General features: G+C 34.9%; 1 protein-coding gene across 22 annotated transcripts in view; it reads right to left on the bottom strand.

Annotated features, from left to right (window-relative positions):
* LOC127833430 (uncharacterized) overlaps positions 1 to 26,010 on the bottom strand; it is a 142,976-nt gene that overhangs the window by 92,636 nt on the left and 24,330 nt on the right. For 5 of the 22 annotated variants that reach the window (XM_052358686.1, XM_052358687.1, XM_052358685.1 and 2 more), the window contains 3 exons: positions 24,415 to 24,486; positions 24,091 to 24,260; positions 21,872 to 22,529 (listed from right to left, as the gene is read on the bottom strand). The exons of 16 other annotated variants lie outside the window; for them this stretch is intronic. In XM_052358686.1, coding sequence (XP_052214646.1) covers positions 22,300 to 22,529; positions 24,091 to 24,260; positions 24,415 to 24,486 — 472 coding nt within the window. In that variant the 3' untranslated portion in view covers positions 21,872 to 22,299. Of the gene's footprint in view, positions 1 to 21,871; positions 22,530 to 24,090; positions 24,261 to 24,414; positions 24,487 to 26,010 lie in introns of those variants that run through there. One more of the 22 variants, XM_052358664.1, reaches the window with a different exon arrangement.

Here is a 26,010-nt window from a genome sequence, read left to right on the forward strand (position 1 = left end):
TATCGTCATCCGAGGATCTTCTTTAGAGACGTCTTAGTGAGTCCAATGAGACGTTCCCAAAAACCACCGTACCATGGTGCACGTTTGGGAATAAATCGCCACTCTGTTCCCTTTCTGCTGAGCTCCTCTTGTACGACTCGGGAGTTGAATAGCTTCTTAAGGTGATTAGCAGCAGCAATATAAGTCGTAGCATTGTCTGATATCATCACCATGGGCAACGACTTCCGGCTGGCAAATCTCCGAAACGCTTGAAGGAACGAGTCGGTTGATAGGTCTTGTACAACTTCCAAATGGACGGCTCTTGTTGATGCGCATGTAAACAGGCAGATGTAGCATTTCGTTTCACTTCCGGTAGCGTTCTTTATAAATAATGCGCCAGTGAAATCTACACCTGTGACGCTGAAGGGCGGGGCTTCGCTTACTCTGACTTTGGAAAGGGGAGGTGGGTCTGGTGCTGCATAGGGTCTTCCGGTTACTCTGGTACACTGTATACAAGTCCTTAGTAACGATCTTACACACTGGCGGATGGATGGTATCCAGTACTTCTGTCTGATCTGTGTAATGGTACTGTTAACTCCGGAATGAAGTTGGTTCTTGTGGACATCGAACACAATCAATTTGGTCAGGACATGTTTCTTTGGTAAGAGGTAGGGAAATTTGACATCATACTCCAAGGGGGCGTTATGAATTCTACCACCACAACGAAGTAATACTTGCTGGTCCAGGTACAATCTAAGTTGTTTAACAAGCGGTAAACGGGTACTGTTTGATTGAAGATTTTCTACTTCATCTTGAAAGTTGGTTGTTTGACACGATCTCAGCCATTTAACTTCTACCTCTTTTAGTTCTGTTGCTGACAAGCTGTTGGTTAGTCTTTCATCTCTTGGTCTTCTGCAGTTGCGGATGAATCTGTGTACATAAGCGGTGACGCGAAGTAATTTCAGGTAAGTACTGTACTTCTCTATGTCGATGGCTCTATGAACGCCCGTGATCTCCGTGCAATTTAATGTTACCACATTTGTCGTCTGCTGAGAACTCGTGTCTTCACTTTCGAATGTCTTCTGCAGAATTGACTGGTCGTATTTCCAAGTAGGCCATTCTTCTGAGTGAGGTAACCATGTCGGATCGGCGTTCCATAACTGGTTGTCAAGGTAGGTATCTGCTGATACACCACGTGTCAGTAAATCTGCTGGATTTTCATGGTTGGGGCAATACCTCCATGGTGATTGATCTGTTAGCTGGTGGATTTCGTCTACTCGGTTTTGAACAAAGCGTTTCAATGATTTGGATGTAGTTAGCCAGTGGAGTACAATTTGGCTGTCTGACCAAAATGTCACTTTCTGTGGGGTTATGGACTTTTGTAGGTGGCATGAAAGTCTGGCTCCAATCAATGCTGCCATCAGTTCAAGTTGGGGTAGGGTTAATGTCTTTAGTGGCGCTACTCTGTTCTTTGCCATTACCAGTCTAGATTGTGATTGGTCGCAAATGTAGGCTGCTGCTCCGTAAGATTTGACGCTTGCATCTACAAATACATGAAGACTGGTTTCACTGTTCACTGAGGGTAAGAATTGTCGGGAAAAGTTCACATCTGTAGCTCTGTTGAGGGATTTAGCTAGCTGGTTCCAGGTCTCGCATATATGATCGGGTAAAGCGGTATCCCAGTCATATTTGGCTTTCCATAGTTCTTGAAGTAAGATCTTTGCACTGACGGACACGGGGCTAAGTAGACCAAGGGGGTCATAGATCTGGGATGAGTATTTTAGAATGGTTCTCTTCGTAACGACATCTAGGATTGTGATATTTCTCTCAGCATATGACATTTCATCCTTGACCGGGTTCCATCTCATTCCAAGTATCTAAACAACTTCGTCCGTATCTAGCACATTCTCTTTTTTGCACGGGATCTAAGTGTTTCACTGTTGGAGGTCCATGAACGGAGGTTCATACATGCGCTGGACATCAAACGTCGAGACTCTGTGAAGTAGGTTAGTACATCTGACTCTTTCTCGAAGCTTGAAAGTATATTGTCCACGTATATATCTTTCTCGATGACCTTGGCTGCGGACACGTGCTTGTTTATTTCAAGATGTTTCAAAATGGTCGCACTAAGCATGAATGGCGAGCAGGTGGCACCAAATAACACGGACTTGAAACGGTAAGTTTGTAATGGGCTGTTGGGATTAGAAGTATCGCTTGTCCATAGAAATCTGGTAGCGTCTCGGTCTCCTTCATTTAATCCGACATGAAGGAAGGCTTTCTCAATGTCTGTTGTGATGGCGTAACCATGGAGACGGAATTTCACTAGTATGGTGGTAAGGTCATTCAACATGGGTGGGGTCGACTCTAAACAATCATTCAAGCATGGGAACTGGGTAGATGTGCGGCAGCTGCAATCATATACTATCCGAATGGGCGTGATTGCTGAATCCTTTTTCACTGGGTGGTGGGGAATGTAGTGGAGTTGTCCTATGGGTGGGGTATCGTTATCAATTCTCTCAATAAAACCACGTCGTTCCTGTTCAGCAATGATTTCGTCATATTTCTGGAGTAGATGGGGCTCTCTACGTAGTCTTCTCAGAGTACTCTCGGTTCTTGCTTTCACTATGTCGTAGTTACTAGGAAGGGGCGAGTGGTCTAGTTTCCAAGGTAATTTGGCAGTGTACCGTCCGTTCTCTAATTCTATGGATGAAGTCTGGTAATCCTTGAAATAGCTAGTCTTGTCTATATTCTCGTCGCTCTGAGTAACTCCCATACTCTCCAGATTCCAAAAACGTTCTAATACGTCCGTTGTCATAGGCGACGCCATTACATTGAACACGTGATCGGTAGCTCGGTTGTTTTGTGCTTGGAAAGGTCCCGATAACAGGTAGCCGATCTTTGATCTCACAGCGGTGGGTCCATTTCCACGTACTATGTGATCTTCAACGATATCCCAGTAAAAGTCTGCACCTCGAAATTGTAAATATGGAGTTTCCTGTAACTGGATGGGCGAGTTTAAGACCTTGTAGATACGGTAAATCGGACACTGATTGTTGGTATCTCTGGTTGAGGGGCGTTGAAATGGTAGGTACTATTAATACTCGTATCGGGACCTTCTGGTCTCTATCTGTAACAACGTTCACTATAGCCTCATCTGTTTGCTGTGCTTTGTTGCTAGTGCTCCCGAACGACGATAAGTATATAGTTTCTGTGCCTTGTATAGGGAGTTCAAGTTCCTGTGCCAATTGTTCCGTAATAAACGACTTCTGGGCACCCTCATCGAATAAGATGTTTGCTTCAGTCTGTACTTTCACAGACGATACGGTTGCTATGGCAGTTTTTAATAATACATCCTTGTCTGGAAGGCTCGTGCACGAATGAAGTACGGCTGTTTCCGGCGATGCAGTCTCGGCGTTTTTCGTCTGGTTGTCCCTTTCTCCTGATTTGCAAATTGCCGTATGGTGTATTCGCTGGCATAATTGGCATCGTCTCCTTGAACCGCATTTAGCTACTTGGCGAGTGCCTAAACAGTTAAAAAACAAGTGTTTCTCTTTTACTATTTTCAGACGGGATTCTGCATCTGTGTGGGTTTTACATTCATGGGATTTGTGGTCACTATCACAAAAGGCGCACTTTATCTCGGGTCTGTGTGAGGAACTTCCGGTTGAGGGTCTTGGGTAATTGGGGATGGCGGGATTTGTGGGCGTGGTGGGTTTCCTATATTTCGCTCCGGTATGAAATAACGCTGTTGCGCTGAACTCCTCTACTTCCGGTTCGCTACGGATGTTACCTGTTTCTAGGATTCCAATCTCCCTATTGATTGCACGACGCAGATCTTCTAGTAACCAACTGTTATCTCCCTTTTCACGAGCTAACTGCTTCTTAATTTCAACTGGCATCTTATCTATAACAACTGGGACTAGCAAACTACCGTAAGTGTCTTGACTCTGACCCATAGCTTCTTAACTCCGAATGTAGGTCTCCATTTTATCATGAAAAGTTCTCAAGCTGGACACTTTACTGGACGGGGCGGGTAGTTGTAATAGAGCCTGCATGGAAGCGTGTATGATTTTATGTTGTTGGCCATACCTTTCCTTCAGTAGATCTATAGCACGTGCATAATTTGCGTTAGTCATGGCAAAACCTTCAATTACTCGTGCGGCATTTCCTTCAAGTTGGGATTTGAAATACGTGAATTTCTGGACATCGGTCAGATTAGCGTTCATGTGAATGGTAGACTCATATGAATCCCAAAAGGATTGCCATCGCAATATATCTCCACTAAAACTTGGTAATGCAATTTTAGGTAGCCTGAAAAATTGCGTCGAATTGCTACTGACTGAATGATTAGAATTGTAACTTACAGTTCTGTTGGGAAAGAAAGAAGAAGCGTCTGGGTTCAAACCATTGTTGTTGCTCTGCTGATTGCCTGAATTTCTCTGGTCATCTCGTGGTAGGTCGGTAGTATGCGGGGCTGCTCTCTTTTCCTGTTGATCTTGGAAAGCTCGTAAGCGACACAACTGGATATCCAGTTCCGCTGAATACGTGTCTGTTTGAAAAATGTCTTCCTCCAATCCATCTTTCTACGTCTGTGAAAGTATTTTCTCATTCAGTGTCACTAGACTCGTGACTTTCGCTTCTATAGCTTTGAGAATAGCGTGAAAATCGGTCAATGAATCGTTCTCCTTAGATTATTCAGTTTTCTCCAAATATTACTCAATGAAACGGCGGTGACCCTCTCTCTGTATCTGTATTTTCTGTAGATTCATTTTTTTTGTAACGGCACCAATATCGCGATCGTGTGGGATAATAAAGGTACAAAGCGTTGTGTGTTCAGGTTCTTCCTTTTACTTCAGATTCAAAAAATAAACAATGACGTACATAAACAACAACAAATATGGCGTGACGTCAGGGACGTTATACACTTAAGCGCGGCGCGGCAAATAACGTTACGTTACATTCACAACAGGTATATTGTTTTGCTGGATGTCGGAAGGTCTGTTGGTCGGTCTGTCGGTAGACCAGTTCGTTTCCGATCAATAAGTTCTGAACGGATTGACCAATTGGCTTGATTCTTTCTATATTGATTGGCCTTTGCCAGTAGATGACCATCATTGAAATTTGGGTCACTATATCAAAGATCAAGGACACCGTCACGCTTAGAGTAAAAATTGTTTCCAATTAATTAATTGAGAAAGGAGGGACCGACTGGGTTTTTACTTCTCATGTTTTTTGACGTTGTACAGTAGATGGTCCCTATTGAAATTAGGGTCTTCTGATCAAAGGTCAAGGTCACATTTCCAATCAATAACTCGACAACTGATTCATCAATTAGCTTGATACTTCCAATAGGCAATTGCCTTGGACTGTAGATGACCGCTATTGAAATCGGGTTCACCAGGTAAAATGTCGTTTCCGATCAAAAAGTCGTTAACGAATAGACCGATTTGCTTGATACTTCCCATGTGCATTGTCCTTGGACTGTAGATGACCGCTACTGAAATCGGGGTCACTGGGTCAAGGGTCGTTATCGATCAAAAAGTCGTCATCGAATAGACCGATTTGCTTGATACTTCCAATGTGCATTGGTCTTGGACAGTCGACGACCTTAAGTTATAATACTATAATATTCTCATCCTATTTACTATTATGATGATTTAACAGAAGTGCATACTTCTTTCTGTGTCAACTAAAAACTTATTTTAGTAGATAAGTCACACTTATATGATGAGATTTACTCTTATGGTCAGTTTTGTTGCAAACAATCCTGTTTCAAGGGCCTGTTTTTTCTTTCTTTTTTTTGCGGGGGAGGGGGGGGGGGGGCATTTGTCTCCGACAGTGGAGCTCTTGTTTACTTTGACTTAGCCCGACAAATAGTATATGTTCATTATAAAATAAAGAACAATTGCTTACTTTTGGTCAGATGAGATTGTTGTATTTTCTAATGTTTCGTTAAAAGGCTTGTAGAAAGGACTCTTCTCTGGTGGATCGACTAATAGTGTTTCAAGCGCAGGAATTGCCCTTTCCTATTCAAACCAAGAACAACAATTCCATGTCAAGTAGTTATATACATGCGCAATACGGACTTTTATTTTTATATCGTTATTTTGTGATATCATAAGGCATTTAAAAAAATCTAATAATAATATTTATTAAATTATAAATGCGAATATTCCTTTAACCTCTTGACTAAGGCGCGCAACAAATGTTCTCTACATGGTATATATCCTGTGCATTTTATTATAAAATAAACGGTTAAATGCTGACGTTACAATCTTGACACGATATATCATGCAAATTGTTTTAGCTTGGACTTTAAAAAAGCAGATTGACCTTAACACAAACAATACCAACTTGGTGAGCCTTTGAATAAAAGATGAAGACGTTAGAGTATGCATACTTTGTTGTTTAAAGTTCATATATAAGTATCGGACGATAAGTATGACATTTGGATTTGAACAAAAGCGTCACGCTGTCTCTACATGCTGATAATTGTTGACAAGTAACTAATACATGTTCAGACAAGATGCGTAATTTCCATGTTTGTACTTAAATCTGTTAGACCTTCGTGACACTCCGTCACCTTACGCTTACATTATTTGGTATGACATGTTGATCCGTCTGACGAAATAGTTTTTTGGTTTCAAGTGACGCACGTCTGTAAAGCATGAACTTTTGTGTAAAATAATGTATTGAAAATGCTTTATGAGCGATGAGGTAAAATGTCTTATAAATTTGACACATTGGTATTATAGGCGTAACACAATTTCCACTATGTCAACATGTGCATCATTTGTGGTAGACTAGTATATATATTAATGACACACGATGCAGTTCAATTTCATACAAGCTCGGGCGACCAAGGCACGCACGATCAACAAACATTCCCAGAAACGTCGATGAAATACAGAAGCTTCGAAGTTGCAAGTGGTCCTTACATTCGAATCACATAATGCATGTAAATAACACTTTTTCACATATATGTAAATGCATTATTGTTTAAAGTAAATACGATTAAACTAGTATATTTACCATTGACACCCAGTGATTCGTTGTCCTGGAAGATATCGCCTTTCGCATTCTGAGCACAAAGTTCATAGTCTGTTTGAAAAAACACAAATTATATTTAACAAATTACGTGTTTTACTGTGAATGTTTTGTTTGCAGTGATAGAAAGTGCGTTCCACTCAACATACAGTATATATAATTGAGGTACATACGAGATTCGATACTTAAGACAATGCAATAATTATCTAAGTGTACACTGTGAAATCTTGAAACAAAATCAAATAAATATATTCCACAAAACAGCTTTGAAGTTAATCTATGTGGTATCTATTCAAACAAGTGCCATACATAATAAGCCGAAAGTCACATTGATAAACCAACCGCAGTGTACCTGGTCACCCATACCATACAAGCGCGTTGCGTAGTTATCAAAGTCCTGGTAGGTCGTCATTTTTGAGGGGATGTAATTGCCCATCTCTCGCACGACGCCTTCCATGAAATTAACGGGATTCATGGGACCATAACTAAAATAGAACGTATTTAAAGAGCGATTGTAAAGGATGATTATGATGGTGTGTTTTGCTTTTAAAATGCTGCATGTTATACATTGCCATTTACCTCTAAGTCATACACTTCTGGTGTACAATATTGCAAACACATGAGTTGCAAATTAACAATAGATTAATCACTACGATAGTTGCTAACAGTATATTGACTAAGAAATTAGACAAAAAAACACATAGCAAAACAGCATGTATGTTAATAGTATTCTTATAACCATAGCTCAGGAAGATACTTCACACACGAAGTGACCTGTTCCAAAACTTTTTGTCGCATTTCTGTTCAAATACATAAGTTTGTTTAAAATGATTACAATGTTATTCTATAATTATAATAATCAAAACATAAAATATTGTAATCCGTTAATTGGATAGTCTTAATATTGGATTGACTCGTTGCAAGTCGGCAACAGACAAGTACTTAAAAGATAAGAAGGCATACAGAAATGAGGTTCACTAGCTTACTCCTTCCACTCATATCCTATGGTGTAAGTCAGCAACGTGTCGTATAATATCCCGAAGCTGACTCTATGAGTGTTCGGTAGATGATCAATCTGGACCTTATCCAAGTCGCGTATCAGCTGTTGTGCTTTACGCTATATATTATATTTGTAACATTATATTCATTAGCAATGATCATGTAGCTCGCCAAAACGTTCAATTTATGGTACACATATTATATTGAAATAAAAGCCTACGCGCCATATATGCGTTGTTATCATGTTTCTATAATTGCAACACATATTATGAATTAGCTGGGTATTATACGATACTTATGAACGATAAGTTAAAAGCATTAAGGAGACATGTCTCATAAATATGTTATCTACTAACTTAAATCCGAACCATTGCAGAGCAGGTATAACACTTGAAAACTATACATTCAAATTCATATTTTAATGCGTTAATTTATCTGGACATCTCTTTAAAGCATGTCCTACACAATAAAATCATGTTTGGGTCAGACAAAACGTCATTTTGCTGAGCTACATACATGACGGTCGTCCAGTACGGCTATGGTGTACTGCTCCGTCCTGTTATCGAACATGTGAACGTCTATGCTGGAGGCGAACTCCGGGGCCTCTTGCAGGCGCCACTGCCAGAAATCGTCAACCACCTTGAGAAAGGTTTCATCGGCTGCTGAATAAGCTGAAACGGACAAATCAGAATCGGAATCGTCCATTTTACTGAAACGTAAATGACAGAATAATTGCAAATATCTTTCTATTTTTGTTGTTGCTGATTTCGAAAAAGCAGTGACAATATAGCGTGTTGATTATAACGATTAAGTGTACAATATAATATATGTTATAATAAAATATATGTTTAATTTACGACATTATACGATGGACGTTTCACATATATGCAATCCGTATGATGTGTCTACATTTTCGGACACCTGTAGTTTGTGTGAATTGTGTGCATTTATAATAGTTCTTACACGATATTTAATTATTTTATTTACATTTCGGAAAAAAGTGTTATTTAGGTATTCCCACTTTAATAATGATACACACTAACATTACAGAACAAAACATATCTTTATATATCATCATTTCTTTAGATTTGCTTTTTACGAGAAAATGACATCATGCAACAAAATTCAAACGAACCACCTTAATTTTTTGAGCGAATATGCTCAAATGTATCCAAATGACATAACCTTCGTTTTAAAATACAAAATTATAGGGTCGTTACACAACATAAGGATAGTTCGCGTCAAGTGTTTTTTTAGGGGTTGGTTTAAGTAAGAATGTTCGGACCTAATATAAATTATTCAAATAGTACAGAGTGAGTTGGTTTGTGCTGATTTATATTATTGTTATTGACACCGCGTGACAAATATTTGCCCCTGTCATTCTCTTTCTTAATGAAATAGATAAACAGATCTATGTATATTTCGTTCTCTATAACTGTATCTAACAAGAATTTAGTATTGAAGCAAGATTGTGGGTCAATACATCTGTCTGCTTTCATGTTTAATTGTTTGAGATAAAAAATCTGAATATCTGAAGAACTTTTTAAGCTTGGAAGGCTGGCTAGGTAAATGATATAATTCAAATTTTTAAAACGACCATACTGTTTTAGTTGTTGTCTTAATGTTACTTAAAGGTTCTTAATCATGACGTATTAGCTTCATTAGCAGTCTAAAAAGTTGCAATCGAAATAAATTCACTTTTACTATGTCTAAATAATATATATGCCTTTGTCTACACCACAGTATAAGTCCTAGGTGATAAAAACATGACAATTGTGTGAGCGTTTTACATTTAATATAAGCGTAAATGAAAACATTTTCATAAAGACAGATAATGCGACTCAAATGGATTGTGATTGATTTGATTGCCTCGTTCAAGACGACGCTTCAAATACTTGCGTTGAAGGTAGTTTAACCTATGTCTAGTTGACCGCATTTGACCAATTGCACGTACGGTATCAGCACAGCGCGAATTGTTACGAATTACTTTTTATATTATATTTTAAGACGTTCAATAACACAAGTTGGATGCTAACAAAACTGTCGTGTTTACTGACCTGTTCGAAAAAGTAGAGCAGCTGTCAGGAATGTCAGGTATATCAGCCTCATTTTCAATGTTCGAATGTTGAAATGAACTGAAACATAGTCAGTGCATTTATCAGCTATCGGTTTATAACAGTCAAAATTGAATATAAATTAAATATGAACCCACAAGCTATCAATTGATTATATTTAACAAGCCATTTATTTGATTTGAAGTTTCGCTGATAAATGGTTCGATCTGTTCATTGTAAATTATTACATTAACAGCGGTAAAGATAAGTTATCAGAAGTTGTAATTCTTCCGTATTCTGGCGCGTCATGTTATTATTTTTATCCTACTTTTGGCGATAAATGGTTCATACACCTCGTTTTAACCGAATTTGCAGCCATATATGGGCGTTTTACAATCATTATGTACGGCATTTGCTTTAAAGGCTAGTCTCCTTATACTCGCTCTGGATTCATTTAACATATAACTTACAAAATATTTTTAACTTAGTTTATGATATTATATTCCTGTTCCACAACATACACGACTTAATGCTATGTGCGTTTGTGTACAATCACTGCGCGTTTAAATATTAATGTTAATGGAGAAGAAACTATAAGTTGCCTGAAACTTACTTCAACAAACCAACACTACAGTATTCGTATTCGGTTCAAGAGTGATATACAATCTTAAACCAATACACCGAAAAGAGTTAATTTCTCCTCAAGATCTTAAACATTTAATATGAATAAGCACGATATACGATTAAACACAGTCTGTGAACAAACAACAACAAACAATGACGATAATAATTTGAACTCAATTGTATAAATGGAAACGCCCTTTAAAGTTAGCTACATGTGTACTTTAAAGTAACACTTTAATTTAAAGAGGATATAAACTAAAGTCCGAAATTCATCGGTCATGTAAAAACGTCGAAGTCGACCTCTCTGTTAATATGGAGCGTCACGGGCAAAGCTATCTCACATTAATGCGTGTAAATGTCAAATGTATCTAACAATGAGTAAATCGAAATGGTGTTACATAAAATGGGCCCCATGATACATATATGTTATAAGAAAGAATTTTCATGATAAAATACAATCGTTATTTCAAAAAGTATATCATAAAAGTTGTAGCTAACAAATGGGGTAACAGTTTCTCCAACGAAGAGGTTACATGTACCTGCATAATCGGTGAATTCAGCTATGTTTATGTCATGATATCACACAATACATATTATAATGGCTTCCCCATAGTCCGGTATTAAATAACGTGATTAACTGTCACAGGCTGAGTCACAACATTCGACTGAAATTAGCAAATTAAACAAATGTCATCTCCATTGTTTCCACTTGTTCTATAGACAAATATATCAATCAAAATGCATGATACGGAGGCATTTATGTGTCCATGACGTTCCGAAACTTTGAGATTACGCGATTAAATATAAGAAATAACGTAAAATTGATCTGAATGTAGTTCTCTGTGTCCACTTCTAACAGAAAGTGTCAGGTAACGTTACGAATAGCGTTTTGTTTTTCAATAAAACGAGAGAGTACTAAACCTCCTTACACCATGCAGATGTTACAATTAGGAAATGTTGGTTGTAAAACCTAATACAAAGTTCGAAAATAATAGTGAGAAACATTAAACAATGTAAAGAAGATTTCGAAAAGCATAACATTTTGTATTTGAAAGACTTTGTCTACACTTTTGGACTTAATTTTTCATATTACCGATACTGAATTATTACATAAAAAAGTGAAATATATATACAGTAGACATAAATAACCAGACAAAATCGAATGATTCGAGTTTCGAGTTTCATTGAATGCATTGCCAGTGGAATGGTTAAGGTTATATACTATATATTTATTTTGTTCAACTGCCGATATTAAAAATAATGTAAATGTCTAGAGTTTGGTATTGTTCCTGATTTTTTTAAGGTGTGCTTATATTTTCATAATTCCATTTGGTAGATCTCATTTGCTTTTAGTAATGCATATTTACTGCATTGATGTATAAATGTTGTCCATCTAGCTCTTGCTTTGTCAATATTTATGTTATAAAAAGTGAACTTTGTCAAAAAATGGTAACACAAAACATAACACAGTTTGAGTGCTAGCAACTTATAATGTCTGAAAACCCCTGTTTGGTTCTTTTTTATTAAACTTTGTTTGTGAACGCCATGAAAATCAAAATGTCGTACAACAGTTATAAAACCGTAATCAAGAAACTCGTGCATGTTGTGTAATATGTTGAAAGTCATTCTTCAATTTTTAAGCTAGTATGCGTTTTTCTGTCTTTTTTTAAATTGCTAATATTAGTAAGTGAAAGATATAAAGTAATATATACCGTGTTAAATAAATCCATACATTTTATACATATGCATATCAATGAAATTTGCTGAAAAATAGAACTGCGTTTTCTGTTGCGCAGGTGGTACCACCTTTGTTAAGAGAATTATCTCGCATGAACGTTACCGACAGTTGAATGCTCTCAACCTTTTTGTAAATAGATAACAGGTCGGTGAACGAATCTCTTGATGAAAATCAGCATTTAGATGAAAACCGCACTCAGAATGTGTGTATACATAAACATTCATCATAATTTAGCTCACCAACAGGCTTTAGCCTCTGATAAGTCAGGTATTAGGTCACGTACAGGTATTGGGTCACGTACATGTGTTTTTTACGAAATGACAACTGTGTTCATTGTTTAAACTAAAATAATATGAAAGCTTGTATCGCATTTGTTTCACAAAACGCAGTTAGCGAAACAAGCCGTCACATTTCAGTTAACTAATAGACTTAATAAAATTGAAATAAATATATATGTTGCAAATTAAAAAGTTTAGTATGTAACACTTGTATTTAAATTCAAATTCGATTCATCTCTATCAGAGCTCAGGTATTTCCCCGGACGGTTTAAGGACAGCGGGCCCGGGTAGCTTGGACTTCAAAATTGGTTTAATTTTTTATGTTTTGCGAACCACTGCTGTTAATACAACGTTTTGCAAGTAAGTTTTGTAAGGTACTAGAGACCTGATAACTGCCGCATCCGCGCCGAGAAAGAGTTGTGTCACTTATGCCAGACATTTCAGTTATTCCACTCTATTCATTCAGAAATGGACACATACTGTGAATATCGTGTTAAATGGAAACTTTGTGAACGGAGCATATATAGACACAAATCAATAAACATTTTTGAATTATACGTGTCGCGGAAGATAATGTGTATGAATGATTAAAATAGTCCACTCTTTGCTGCGTCTTAATCACGTGGAATTTTTGCGCAGCATAGGTCATTCAAAATTGAGGCTGTTAATAGATAAGCGAAAATAAAACTACTGCTCATCAACAAGTATAGTGGGATATCGAGAGTCCATACACTTTTACGCGTATGTTGCGTAACCTCGTTGATAGTGCTTGCTGGTACAGCGGGGTTAAATTTGATATGACTGGGAAACATTCTCTTGTTCTCAACAGGTAGAGGCGATCTGTCCTGTATTCTCAATTGCACGGGTGATAACAACGCAATAGTATAAGATTGAATTTTTATATTCACAGTTCTCAATTTACAAAACGTTGAACATGAGTTCACCAATAACTGCAGGCATACTATAGACAACGACACAAATGCTTTATAATCGCTAAAACCGAATATAAAATACAACTAAATGTAACAAGAAATATCTTTATTAAAGATATTTGGCGTAGTTGCTTACTTTGAAATAAAGTTTGAAATTTACGTTACTAAATAATAAATTTGAAAACATAATTTTACTATTGTGAGTTGTTTCGCTTGTCAGTCGCACATTCAACGCATGAAATGTGTGTTATTATGGTCAAACCACATATAAGTATTAGTAGATACAAATTATACTACGGGAATTAACATCATACGAGTCATCACATGGATTATTATACATGTTGTTCTTTACCATCGAAATATATCGTATGCTAATTTTTTATTAACACGCAATTTTCGTTCGACACTTCGCGAAATAAGAGAAATTCACCAGTAATTTACAAGACCTCATGATAGTGCAGATAAACCTGGGTTGATTGTTTTCATTAGCTAGTTGAAATGGCCTCTATGTTTACATTTCCAATCTCTCACTTTATATCAATCAGATATGATGTCAATGATATTGCCTTGAAATAATACAGACATCAGATATTTTAGAAATTCTCTGTTTTTAGGGATTGTTTAGAACAGTTGCATTAAGACCAGCAATACGTGAACGGCTGTTGAATTTTGTCTAAGAATAAGACCTAAAATAATGTTTTAAAGTAAAAATCAAAATACTTTAAAAAAGGTACTATAAGATAAAGAACAATATCAAGGTGTTGACGCCTTATTGGCATAAACGCCGACGGCGTTTATGCATAAATTAGGCGTATTTTTTTCCGACAGTTCATACACCGATGAAATGCAGAAAAATGCTATTCAAATATTATAATTATATCACAAAATGCTCTTAAAGCTGAAATTCTATTGTGGTAAGGTACATAAAAGTCCTTTTTTAATCTAGCGTATGAATCTATTTTCAGTTTCGGTTTCAGCTTCGTAAAACGGGTATATCGTTGAAGTTCGCGCAAAAAAAACACATCATTTCGCTATTGACCAATAAAAAACAACGCCATTAAGTTTCGCGCAAAACATTTTGGCAACTTGTTTATGACCAGAATGTAGCGCAATGAATATTCATGTTTAAATTTGCATACGAAGTGGGTTCATTGGAAAATGAAAAAACGGTCACGTGAACAAATTATCTAATCAGAATGCAGCATTCATATGAATGCGACAGAATTTGTATTTATTTATAAATGAAACCAATGTGTGGATGAGTGAATGAAATACAGTCCCAACAAGAATACTATAAGAAATAATGAAAGCCTCTCTGCAGACACATTTTAATCACACTTTCATATCTGCGTCATGCGAAAATGGGTCTTATGGCGTTTCGGACAGCGAAGATCAAGCCCAGCTTGTGCATTTGTGCAGTCTGGTCAGAAGAGATGCTATCAAATCACTAACGGTTTAATGGTCTCATTATGTATCTCTAAGAGATGCGCAGGCTGGGTGGGCTATAGCTATGATTGGTTCATATGGCATAAGAATCATTTAAACATGACGCGGGTCTTTAAAAATCATTGCGAATTGTAAATAGCACATTTTAGAAGAATGCTTTACGATATAAAATTGATTTCAATATAGCAAATATTGCAAACTGGCAAATAATGTTATCCTATTCAGGCGTTCAGGAACGATTTCCACACGTGCTGCCCAAAGAAGGAAAACATTGTGGTAAGATAATTCAACGATTATTGTGATTATTTCAAGTACAGTATTTCATACTCTCAAAATAAAAACAAATTCATAAAATGTTTAGAAATATTTCTCGATTTAACATAATAATTTAAGTGCAATGTTAAGTACCGCTTACAAAAAACGCAAACTCTTCGTGTTCGTGCGCAAAGCGGTTGTTTATGCACAGTGCACAATTATTTTCACTTATTGTCCACAAAAGATTCCCGAAGATAACGTTTCGTCAAACTATAACATAGAAACTTTACAGATCGTATGTAAAAGCGAGACCTAAGTATTATGCACAAAGAAGATAAGCTTGTTTGTTTAATCAGGGTGCAGGAAGAACGGGATTCACGGGATTTACACACGGGCTTAACAGAATGTAAACACACCGTTAAGAACTTTTTACAAATATCTCAAGGTATTGAACTATATTTGCAAAAATGTTTAGTGCGTACAAGGTCATTGAATAATTCAACAATCGGTGTCAAACGTTCACGTTGCGTGCAGCATAACCGTGTACATGTATGCGTTGCAAATAGTATTTTTGGCCGAGAACACAGGCTTATTCAATAAAGTAATTCTGATGTATTTCACATTGCAATAAGCAGCATAAAAACTGTATATTATGCACTAGTTATTATTTTGAGAAAATTGTTTTAAAACGTTACTTGAAGAAAAGCATCATTAAACGGTGTGTTTACATCAATTAACGTCATTAATTGTGAACCCCACAAATTCACGTGATCCTGCACCCTGGAAATGTGATGCATTATAAGCCGTAAAAATACCCCGCAAATACTATGATACTATTACTTACTGACTATAAAATGTCTTGACAAATAAGTAAATTTAACGTACGGAAATAAATACAAAATTAAGGCAAAATTTTATTTGTAAAAATTATATAGAGGATATTTGTTGGATTTGGTGGGATATCGATTTTAATTCACCAATTATCAAGGAAAATAATAGTTCCATGAGTGTCTCAGGCAGTAGATGGAGTCACTATGTGGACCAGTATGAACATTAGGTTTTGAATGTAGTAGGTTGTAGGTCTTTCAGGTCTTATCTATCATTTGAATTATATTTTGAAATTAAATCACCATACTTTAAATGATATTTAGCGAATTTACTTCTTAGATTATGGTACAAAAAACATTGTTTCGTTAATATACGAATACGATCATTAAAATCTTTAATACATGAACATGCTCTGGCATAACGTACCAACTGAAAAATGTAAACACCATAGGATGGACTTTAGGGATGTTGCCATCTAGGAACGGAAAATTCACAATTTCAAAGTTAACGTCGTCCCGTTTGTCGTATAAACTAGTTTTAATCATATTATTATTAATAGTAAGATGTAAGTCTAAATACGCAGCGTCTGTATTGGATTGACACGATCTATTTAAGACTAGTTCGTTCGGGTAGATTTTGTGAATATATTGTTCAAAGAATGGGTTATCTAAATTAAGTATGTCAACAATGTACCTACTAGTAAGGTTAAAATTAAATCAAATCTAGTTATTTAGTTTTAGATAATTCTAACATAAAATCGCTTTCATACCAATATAAAAAAAGATCAGCTATAAGTGGCGCACAATTAGTACCCATAGGAACGCCGATAATTTGTTTAAATATTTTACGATTAAATTCAACGAACAGTATCCAGAAGAAAAGTAAGTGCTACACACAAGTCAAGACAAGTCCAAATGATGTAATTATCTAATATCTGATAAGTAAAAAAACAGCTTTAGTGTTTAAAGAAAGATATAAAAACTTCTCTATAGCAAATCTTTTTTCAATTAATGAAACAAGTTTGGATTTTATTAAAGTGTGAGGAAGCGTTGTATATAGTGTAGAAACATCATAAGTGCTTACTTGTGACCCTTATATTTTTTTCTTTTCAATTTTATCAAATATTTCTTAGGAGATTTTTATTTACCAAAATTGCTTTATATTACTATTTTCATAAACTTTATTACACTACTAGCTTTATGATATCTAATAGCACTAAATGCAGATGTAAGATACACTGATAATTGCTTGTTGGTACAAGACACTGAAATAGCGATAAAACAACTTTTATATGGCGTTTTATGTAATTTAGGTATACAGCAATGTGATGGCAATTTCTTGTCAGTAATATGTACTATTACATTTATTTTTTCACATTCGGCAATATGGTCGGCAATAATTTCATTATGTTGCTTATTGTAATCACAATATGATGTAGTTTGTGAAAGTTCTTGTGAAATAGTTTGAACATAAAACACTCGTCATATTATTATAACATTTTTATCAGCCTTATCTGCAGGAACTATGACGAATTTAGATTTTAAGTCTTCAAGCAATTTACAGAGATTTTGTTAATTAAATTTAGGCGAATGTGGTAAGGCCAAAGGATTTGTATTATAAAAATGTATCTTATTTATGGCCTTATATAATACTTTTGTTTTGCATTCATTGAGTGCAATAATTTCAGCATTTTCCTTCCTGCAACATTTAGTACAATATTCAGGCAAGGTTGTTTCGATTTTCTTAATGCAGTTATCAAAATCAACATGAATAGGCATTCTATACTTAGGACCTCTGCGTAGTAAATTTCTGAGGTTTTTATTTTGAATGAAATTAAGGTCCCCAGTAATAACATGTCCAACTGGACCATATATATATATATATTGAACAGTCACATGATGTAGGGCAATTTCTTATTACATTAATATCTGTGGAAATAGAAATATAATTAAAAACGATACTTCTAACATGTTTACTTTATTTGTAGCAAATAAGTGGTGATTTAGTATTGCGGAAATAAGGGGGTATCAACCGACGCACAGTTTTATCATTGAATACATTTATTTTAGGAAGGTCAATTGAATCAAGACCATTGTTTCAAAACTCAATTTTGATACGATTTCTAGTTTTGTTATGTGCATTTTCAATAAGAGGTTTAAGATAATAGTAAGTGACAGATTCAATAATACAAGGACATTTATACAGTGGGTCAGATTGAAGTAAAATAAGTTTACATTCCTTATCAATATGCGCCAAAGAAGAAGCAGAAAGAGAGCAAAGTGCACTTAGTAATTTATGTTGACCCCTATTTTGTAATAATGTGCAGCAGTCATGTAAAAATGGCATTTACACAACATGTAAGTATAAGGTGATATTCATCTTCAAAATCGTTTAGGTTACATAAATTACAAATTCTTTCGTTTCTGATAATGGTATAATATCTGCCAGTTTTAATTAAAAATGTATGTGGCGATCGACGAATTAGATTTCTATGTTTTTAGTTGTCAATTACATCCAAATACAGAGGCCTTTCAAATAAAGGTTTGAATTCTTGGTAAACTTGTTATGATGTTGATAAATCAACATAAACACACCACTGTTATTTTGTGTATTAATTAATAATTAATGCCAGTATTGAGTATACAATTTCATTATTTATTAATTGTTTTTATCAATTCTTAGGTACCTAACAACGTGTAATGGCAATCTACCAACTTCATTATATATTGACAGTGAATTTGTTGACAATTTCACATATCACAGTCTTTTACAGAGCTTCCTTTGAACGCATTCAATATTTGCTGCCGTAATAATCCCTACGCTTCGCTATTATAATTTTGAATTGGCAAGAAAAATGAAACAAAAAACTTGAACATAACATTTATCGGGACTTCCATATCTTTCGTTATGCAAAAAAGAGAATTTATCTCCCGTTTAGCTTTGCCATATAAAGTATTTGTGGCAGGAATAAATGACCCATTCGATTACACATCGCGATACAAATGCTCTAACAAAGATTGTCAAAATGTGTGCAAACAATTGGATAAAAACAAGTACTTTAATAAAGAACAATTATGTAATGTATTGACACGTAGGGTAGGAATATAATTACTGCTTATTTTCTGACAATTACATTTTGTGTCGACAATATCAGTACTTCGCCGAATGTTTCTCAACGTCGCCGAATTATCGAAAGCGTTAAGGTCTGAAATCAAATGCGGTGTTGCGTGGCACTATTGCATCACGTTAAGAGTCGTTCTGTAAGATTGTGCTTCACGTGAATTTGCGCTTTATAAATGTTGTCTTATTGGGTAAAGGGTATAAAAGTGTTGCAAAACGTGAAATGAATTGCTTAAAATTGTATAGTTAAAATAACGTTCAAACTTAAGGTGTTTGTTGTGTTCCATTAAAAAAAAATTTTGTCCGCATACTGTCATCTCATCTTCGGCGGATCGGCGGGTATTGCTCAAACGTTTTTATGCTGAATTACTTTAATATGTAGGTGGTTATATACTGCGGAATTTAGGCTACAACAAACCTTTGTATAATTAATGCCGTGTATCAAAAACGCAATATAGTCCATAGTCAACAATTATTATTTTACATTTAAAATAAAAAATAAAGTTTATGCTACTTCTTAAACGACACTGATGCATACGCAGAATTGAAATATGTCAGTACACATTATATTATATGTTAAGTATATTGTTATAATCATCACATATTGTCTCCAACGTATTTAAGGTGGCTAATGTTTTCAGCTATCGACACCATTACAATTAATTATGTTATGTTGGCTAAATATGTGTGGGGATTATTTCAATGTCTTTGTGGACTAAAATTAGAAAAAAAGACGATATCAAAGATAATGTCGAGATTGGGTATTTATACTTCTACAGGTTTGAATATTGCATAAACAATTGCGATTTATGTTCTTTGTTATGTTCCAGCTGGGAGTTAAAAAACATAAACATAAAGTCTTGACTTCAAAATGAGATACTTAATGCAAGCGCTGTATGGAAGCAACAGTTCCTGCTTATGTGAACACTCCAGTAAATGCGAATTTTTTACAAATGAAGCTTAATCTGAAACCTAATTTAATTTCCGATATATGTCCTGGACAAATTGTATTATATCATCAAAAATGAATAACGAATGCAAATGTTGTGGTGTATTGTGAAGTACACAAACCATCAAATTACACCTTTGAAATTCACATATCTCATACTATAATATATATAAGCTCGGCAAAAATCATAGTGATGCCACTTACTAATGACAACTTTTAAAATACAGAGACAACAGTCATAACTCTGCATCTCTTACAGTTTTCGTGATATGTTCCTGACAAATTATAAACGTAGCTGTAAACACATGACAATCTTGTTTTTTCGTTATAATTTGATTATTTTTCAATCAAAATGATGTTGTTACTAATTGATATAATAGCCACACGCTAACCACCTGTGTGTCAGTCAGGCTGGTGGGGGATAAAAGGAGTAAGCCGCATCATCCATATGTTCTCTTAAATTATTTCTCTGTGCTGCTTTCTTACATGTTATCTTTTGTAGATAGATTCAGACGTCTTTAACACTTTGATCTTGAGAAGTGGTGAATTAATTTGCCCAGGGGGTATATTGCTGAGACTCAACTAAAGGTTGAACATGAATGGTTATTGTGAATCACTTACCATGTTGAATGCATGCATATTGCTTTTTTACATTTGGTGAAATACAAAACAAACTGTTGCTTTGGCAACGTACACTGCCTTATTGTGTACGCAATGCAAACAGAGTGTTCATTGTTGTTTCGCTGCCAAACGATGTAACGGAACTCTTTCGCGTTCACGAAACAACGTCGTTTTAAGATGTAAGTCTATACTACCTTCTGAACATGTAATAACATCTTCAAAAATTACCAGTTTTTACGATGAATGCAATTTAAAGCAGCACGTAACGATATTTTACATCAGCATTGATAGGCCAAAAATCGCGAATTGTCTACTTATTAGATATAGGCCACTAAACAATCAAACTGTATAAGCACGAGTACATATACACACTTTCTTATTCAATACATATTGAACGTTAAAGCCTGAATGCCTTAACTAAAAGAGAGTGGAGGAAAACTAAAAGCCCGTAAATATATACGCATGTTTGTTGAATACTAGTCTGGTCCAGAAATGTCTACGTTTGTATTGATAGGTATAAAATACCCGAATTTCAAACATCGGTGATTTATAATCTTCATTCAAAATTTACCCCTTTTAAGTATATAAACTATAACAAAAATGGGACATTACTAAGAATAAGGTATTTCTGTATCTGATTATATTGATTGCAAACATGTATCGCTTGAAATACATGTCCTATGCGTCAATAAATAATGTACTCGAACTTTTAGCAAGAATTATTGTAAAATGTCGATTCACATGCAAGAATTATTGTAAAATGTCGATTCACAGCTGTAATATCAAAATTAGAATTATAACAATAACAATACAAATGACCGTCACACTAATTAAATACTAGATCTGTGTTTTTATGTATAATTATGTATAATGTTACGGCATATGAAAGATTATTATTGGTTTTGGCTAATATAGGTGTTCAACTGAGAATAGTAATAGTTGTTGCATTTTATTTGTTATATCGTATATCAATGATGGTTTATAAACAATCAAACACATGGTCATGCATCGTTTTTATTCTTGAATAATATAAGCAGATTTTATTAACACTGTTTAGTAAGAGTTTTTTGTTATTTATTGAACGCGGTTGTGGGTCTATTTAAACGGTATAAAAATTGTATCTTATATACAGTATTAAATCAGTTGGCAAAAAATAGTACCATCTTCATGTATAGTCAATTTAAGGCAGTTATATTTATCGCAATATAAATTATCGTGTTTTTTTCTTATATGTGAATTGAATTTTGCTTAAAACGATGTTTGCAAGAAATAGATGCTTAGTATTAAAAAATTGCATAGCAGCTGGAAATGTTTTACGGCCGCCTCTACATACAGGTTCGTGTATTCATTCTGGTCAAATGTATGAATTCTTTTGTATCATACCAAAAATATAAAAATGTGTCATAAATGCAGTTTTGTTTAATTAAATTCAATGTTGAATAATTGCGTACATGGCGGCCAATATAACACTGAATACATTGGCCGACATCACAGGCCCATCGTTCGACAGACTCGTTTCCGGTAGGCTATTGCCGCCATGGCCGCCATCTGTTTTCTGGTTGACGATCCATTGATCCACAACGTACTCCAGCACCGACAGAGGCATCGACCCGTAGCGCAGGACGGTGTAGTGGAAATCAGCTAGATTGAACTTGCTGCCTGAAATTGCATTAATTTTAATTTTTGTATAATGCAAACGATAACGGCTCAAGTTGTTTTATGTTTACCACTCAAACCCGTGTATCAATATAAATGAATTTATCAATTAAAAACCACTACAAACAATATAAGAAATACAAAAACAAAACAAAAATAAAACTGACGAAACAATCCTTTCAATTGTGAGGGCAAATATTTAGGTGTAACCAGCTTTGTTTCAACCCGTTTTGCAATAAACCCGTTTTGCAATAAAATCATCACTCTTGTATAAATTAATTCAAATGAATCGGAATAGTTTAAGGGAGTTTCAAATGCTGTTTCTAAATAATATTGTTTCAAAAAATAGACAAAACTGTGAGTTTGGACTTAACATTAAATGTATGGAAGGTGGTGCATTTTGAGATTTAATACGATAAAACAACACAGAATGTGTTTTGAAAGTGATATTAAACAATTTAGTACTAAATTTAAGATATGCAAAAATGCAATAATTTATGGAAAAACGTGTTGAAATGTCTTATTGCAGTGTGATTTTGTGTAACAACCTGTTTCGCAATAAAATTATCACACTTTTTTTAAAAAATGTTCAATGTAATATTATTTAAATACGACATATGAATTTTATTTTAAAATTTCCGATCCTTTTGAATTAATTTATACATGTGTTATCATTGTTTTGCAAAACGGGGTTATTGCAAAACGGGTTATTATAAAAATATCAAATTTCAATAAGAAACCGCAACCCGTTTTGCAATAAAATTATTGCATATCTGGGTTTTCTTAACTTCAGAACGAACTTTGTATAACTCACTTTCCATACACATTCTGTAATGTTTTATCATTTTTATCATGAAATCGATCAATTTCGATGTCGTTGTTTTGTCTACACTTATACGTATGTCTAATTTGACAATGAAAATCCATAAATACGACAGTATGTTCAAACTTTATTTTCACAGTTTCAAATCAATGTGAATTAATTAGTACATGAGTGAAGCGTTTATTGCAAAACGGGTTTATTGCAAAACGGGTTGTTATAAAAACTACAAATTGCAATAAGACACTCTAACCCGTTTTGAAATAAATTTATTGCAAAACGGGTTTATTGCAAAACGGATTGTAACACAGCTTTTCAAGTCATGAAATATAACGAATCGGATATCCGTTTTTAACGTCTTTTGTTTTAATTGTATAAAAGTGTTTACCTTGTTGGTTTTGCTAAACCTGCCCGCGCACTTTCATGAAGGTATGTTAACCTGAATTCTCTACTACTGTCTCAAGCCCTTATACATGGTTTGGGATATCTCATCTGTCAGAAGCCTTTGTCTCGTTGGATTGTTTGAAATAGTGTACTCCTCCAACATTAGCAAATACCCCAAATTTCCCAAAACTGTCCGAAAACTTTGGTTTGTTTTTAACCTTATTCGTAAGAAGTGTTTGACACTTTAGCTGAAGGTTAGTATTGGAGGTTTATTACATTATTGGTTTTCTTACACTGACAAAATCGTTTGACATGCCTAGTAATGGCAACTATTAGAAGTCGGTCACATGATTGATTTACCTAAAGCGTCGGAAGCCTTTTTTCTGAGTTCCTTGAACTTAATTTCTCCGATCTTGTAGCCTGTTGCCTGACCGGGCCAGGTTGAGTAGCGGTCAATCTCGTTTGCCGCTCCGTCGGGTGTCAAATTAGTATAATTCAACATGTATTCTATAGCTCGGTCCCTCGTCCAGCTGGAGAACAATAATGTTACAATAATATTAAAAATAATAAAATATTCCAAGATATTATGATGCTCAATTAGAAATCGTGTTCGGATCAATTATACATGCAGCAATTAGAACACAAAAAATGTGTGTGCATATGCTCATAAAGAGAGTCTCTCACTTGTATTCGTGGATGCCTGTATCTATTACTAATCTTACGGCTCGGAACATCTCGTCGCTATAACGACCAAGCCTGAAAGCATTCGTACATGTTCATCTTAATACAATTTGCAAACGTATGAATAAGCCTTTTTTGAGGTATAACATTTGACCTTTGTATAATAAGTTACTAAATATTAAAGGGTCAGTAAACCAGCTTGACGAAAAAAGAAAAGTTCTAAAAAACCGTCATTAAATGATTTATAAAGTTTATTTTGATAAATTTAAACATTGGATCTAAAAATCTTCAGTAAAAAAATCTAGAATGAAATAAAAAAAAGAAAGAAAAACAAGTACCCCTGAACAGGGCTCGAACCACTGACACCTGGAGTCCTGGAGTAAAATGACTCCCATTTAGACCAATTAGGCCATCCATGCTCATATAATAAGCAATGTATTTTACACTTTATATAAGCAATCCTCGTAGTTTCATAAAATATAACGACAACATCAGAACTCTCCATATTACCTGGAAGGCATACTCAGTAAAACTGTAACACCGAATATACTAAAAATATGAAAACTTAACACAATGTTCAAGTAATGTATACACCAGTCGTGATATTTTGATCAATATTAACTAATATTAAACCTCACATTAATTTGTTTCTTCTTTGCGTATATAAACTTCACAGATCCGTTATTTTGAATAGAAAAGATGCGCGCGCATAGTCAGCGGGCGCTATTTTGAATAGTGCCCTGTAAAGATGCGCGCGCATGTAAAAGTGCCCGCTAGAATGGTTATTTGTAATATTTGTGCACATTTTAGTTGAAAAAGATTATTGCTTTATAGATTAAGGGTAAATGCACGCTTCGTTTGGCAGGTCACAATTGTGTGTATTTTATTATTAATCACATCTTTAAAAAAAATATAAAAATAAATGCTATATTTATGTTCAATGTTTTAAAACATGTTATCTGTAATAAAAGCATATATCTTTATATAAAATGTATCTCAATATGTGAAATTTTTTACAATAAAAATGAATTTTATATAAAGAGGCGATTTTTTCCGCGTCCAACTTTCGCAGAGAGACAACTCGCGCACAACAATAATACCGTTCATATTATTAATAGTAACGATTCACTTGGCAGGTCACGAGTGTGTGTTTTTTATTATTAATCACATCTTAAAAAATACAAAAATTAAATGCTATATTTTGAATCAATGTTTTGCAACATGTTTTCTGTAATATAAGCAGTAATCTCTAAATGAAACTCATCTCAATATGTGAAATGCTTAAAAATAAAAATGAATCTTGTATAAAGAAGCGAATTTGTCCGTGTCCAACTTTCGCAGGAAGAAAACTCGCGCACAACAAAAATACGGTACATGTTATTAATAGTAACTGATACATATTGACGAATTTATATCGTGTTATTAATTTTTATTTCTATTGACATTTATCTGCACAAAAATGTTCGGTATAATATAACAAATAGAAAACCTCACTTTAGGCGCAATGGCAGAATAGTGAACAGCCAGGCAGCCCCAAATAGTATATAGACCTCAGCCTCCGGCTTCGGTCCATATACTATTTGGAGCTGCCTGGCTGGT

Source organism: Dreissena polymorpha, chromosome 6 (genome assembly GCF_020536995.1).
Source record: "Dreissena polymorpha isolate Duluth1 chromosome 6, UMN_Dpol_1.0, whole genome shotgun sequence".
NCBI classification, from domain to species: Eukaryota; Metazoa; Mollusca; class Bivalvia; order Myida; family Dreissenidae; genus Dreissena; species Dreissena polymorpha.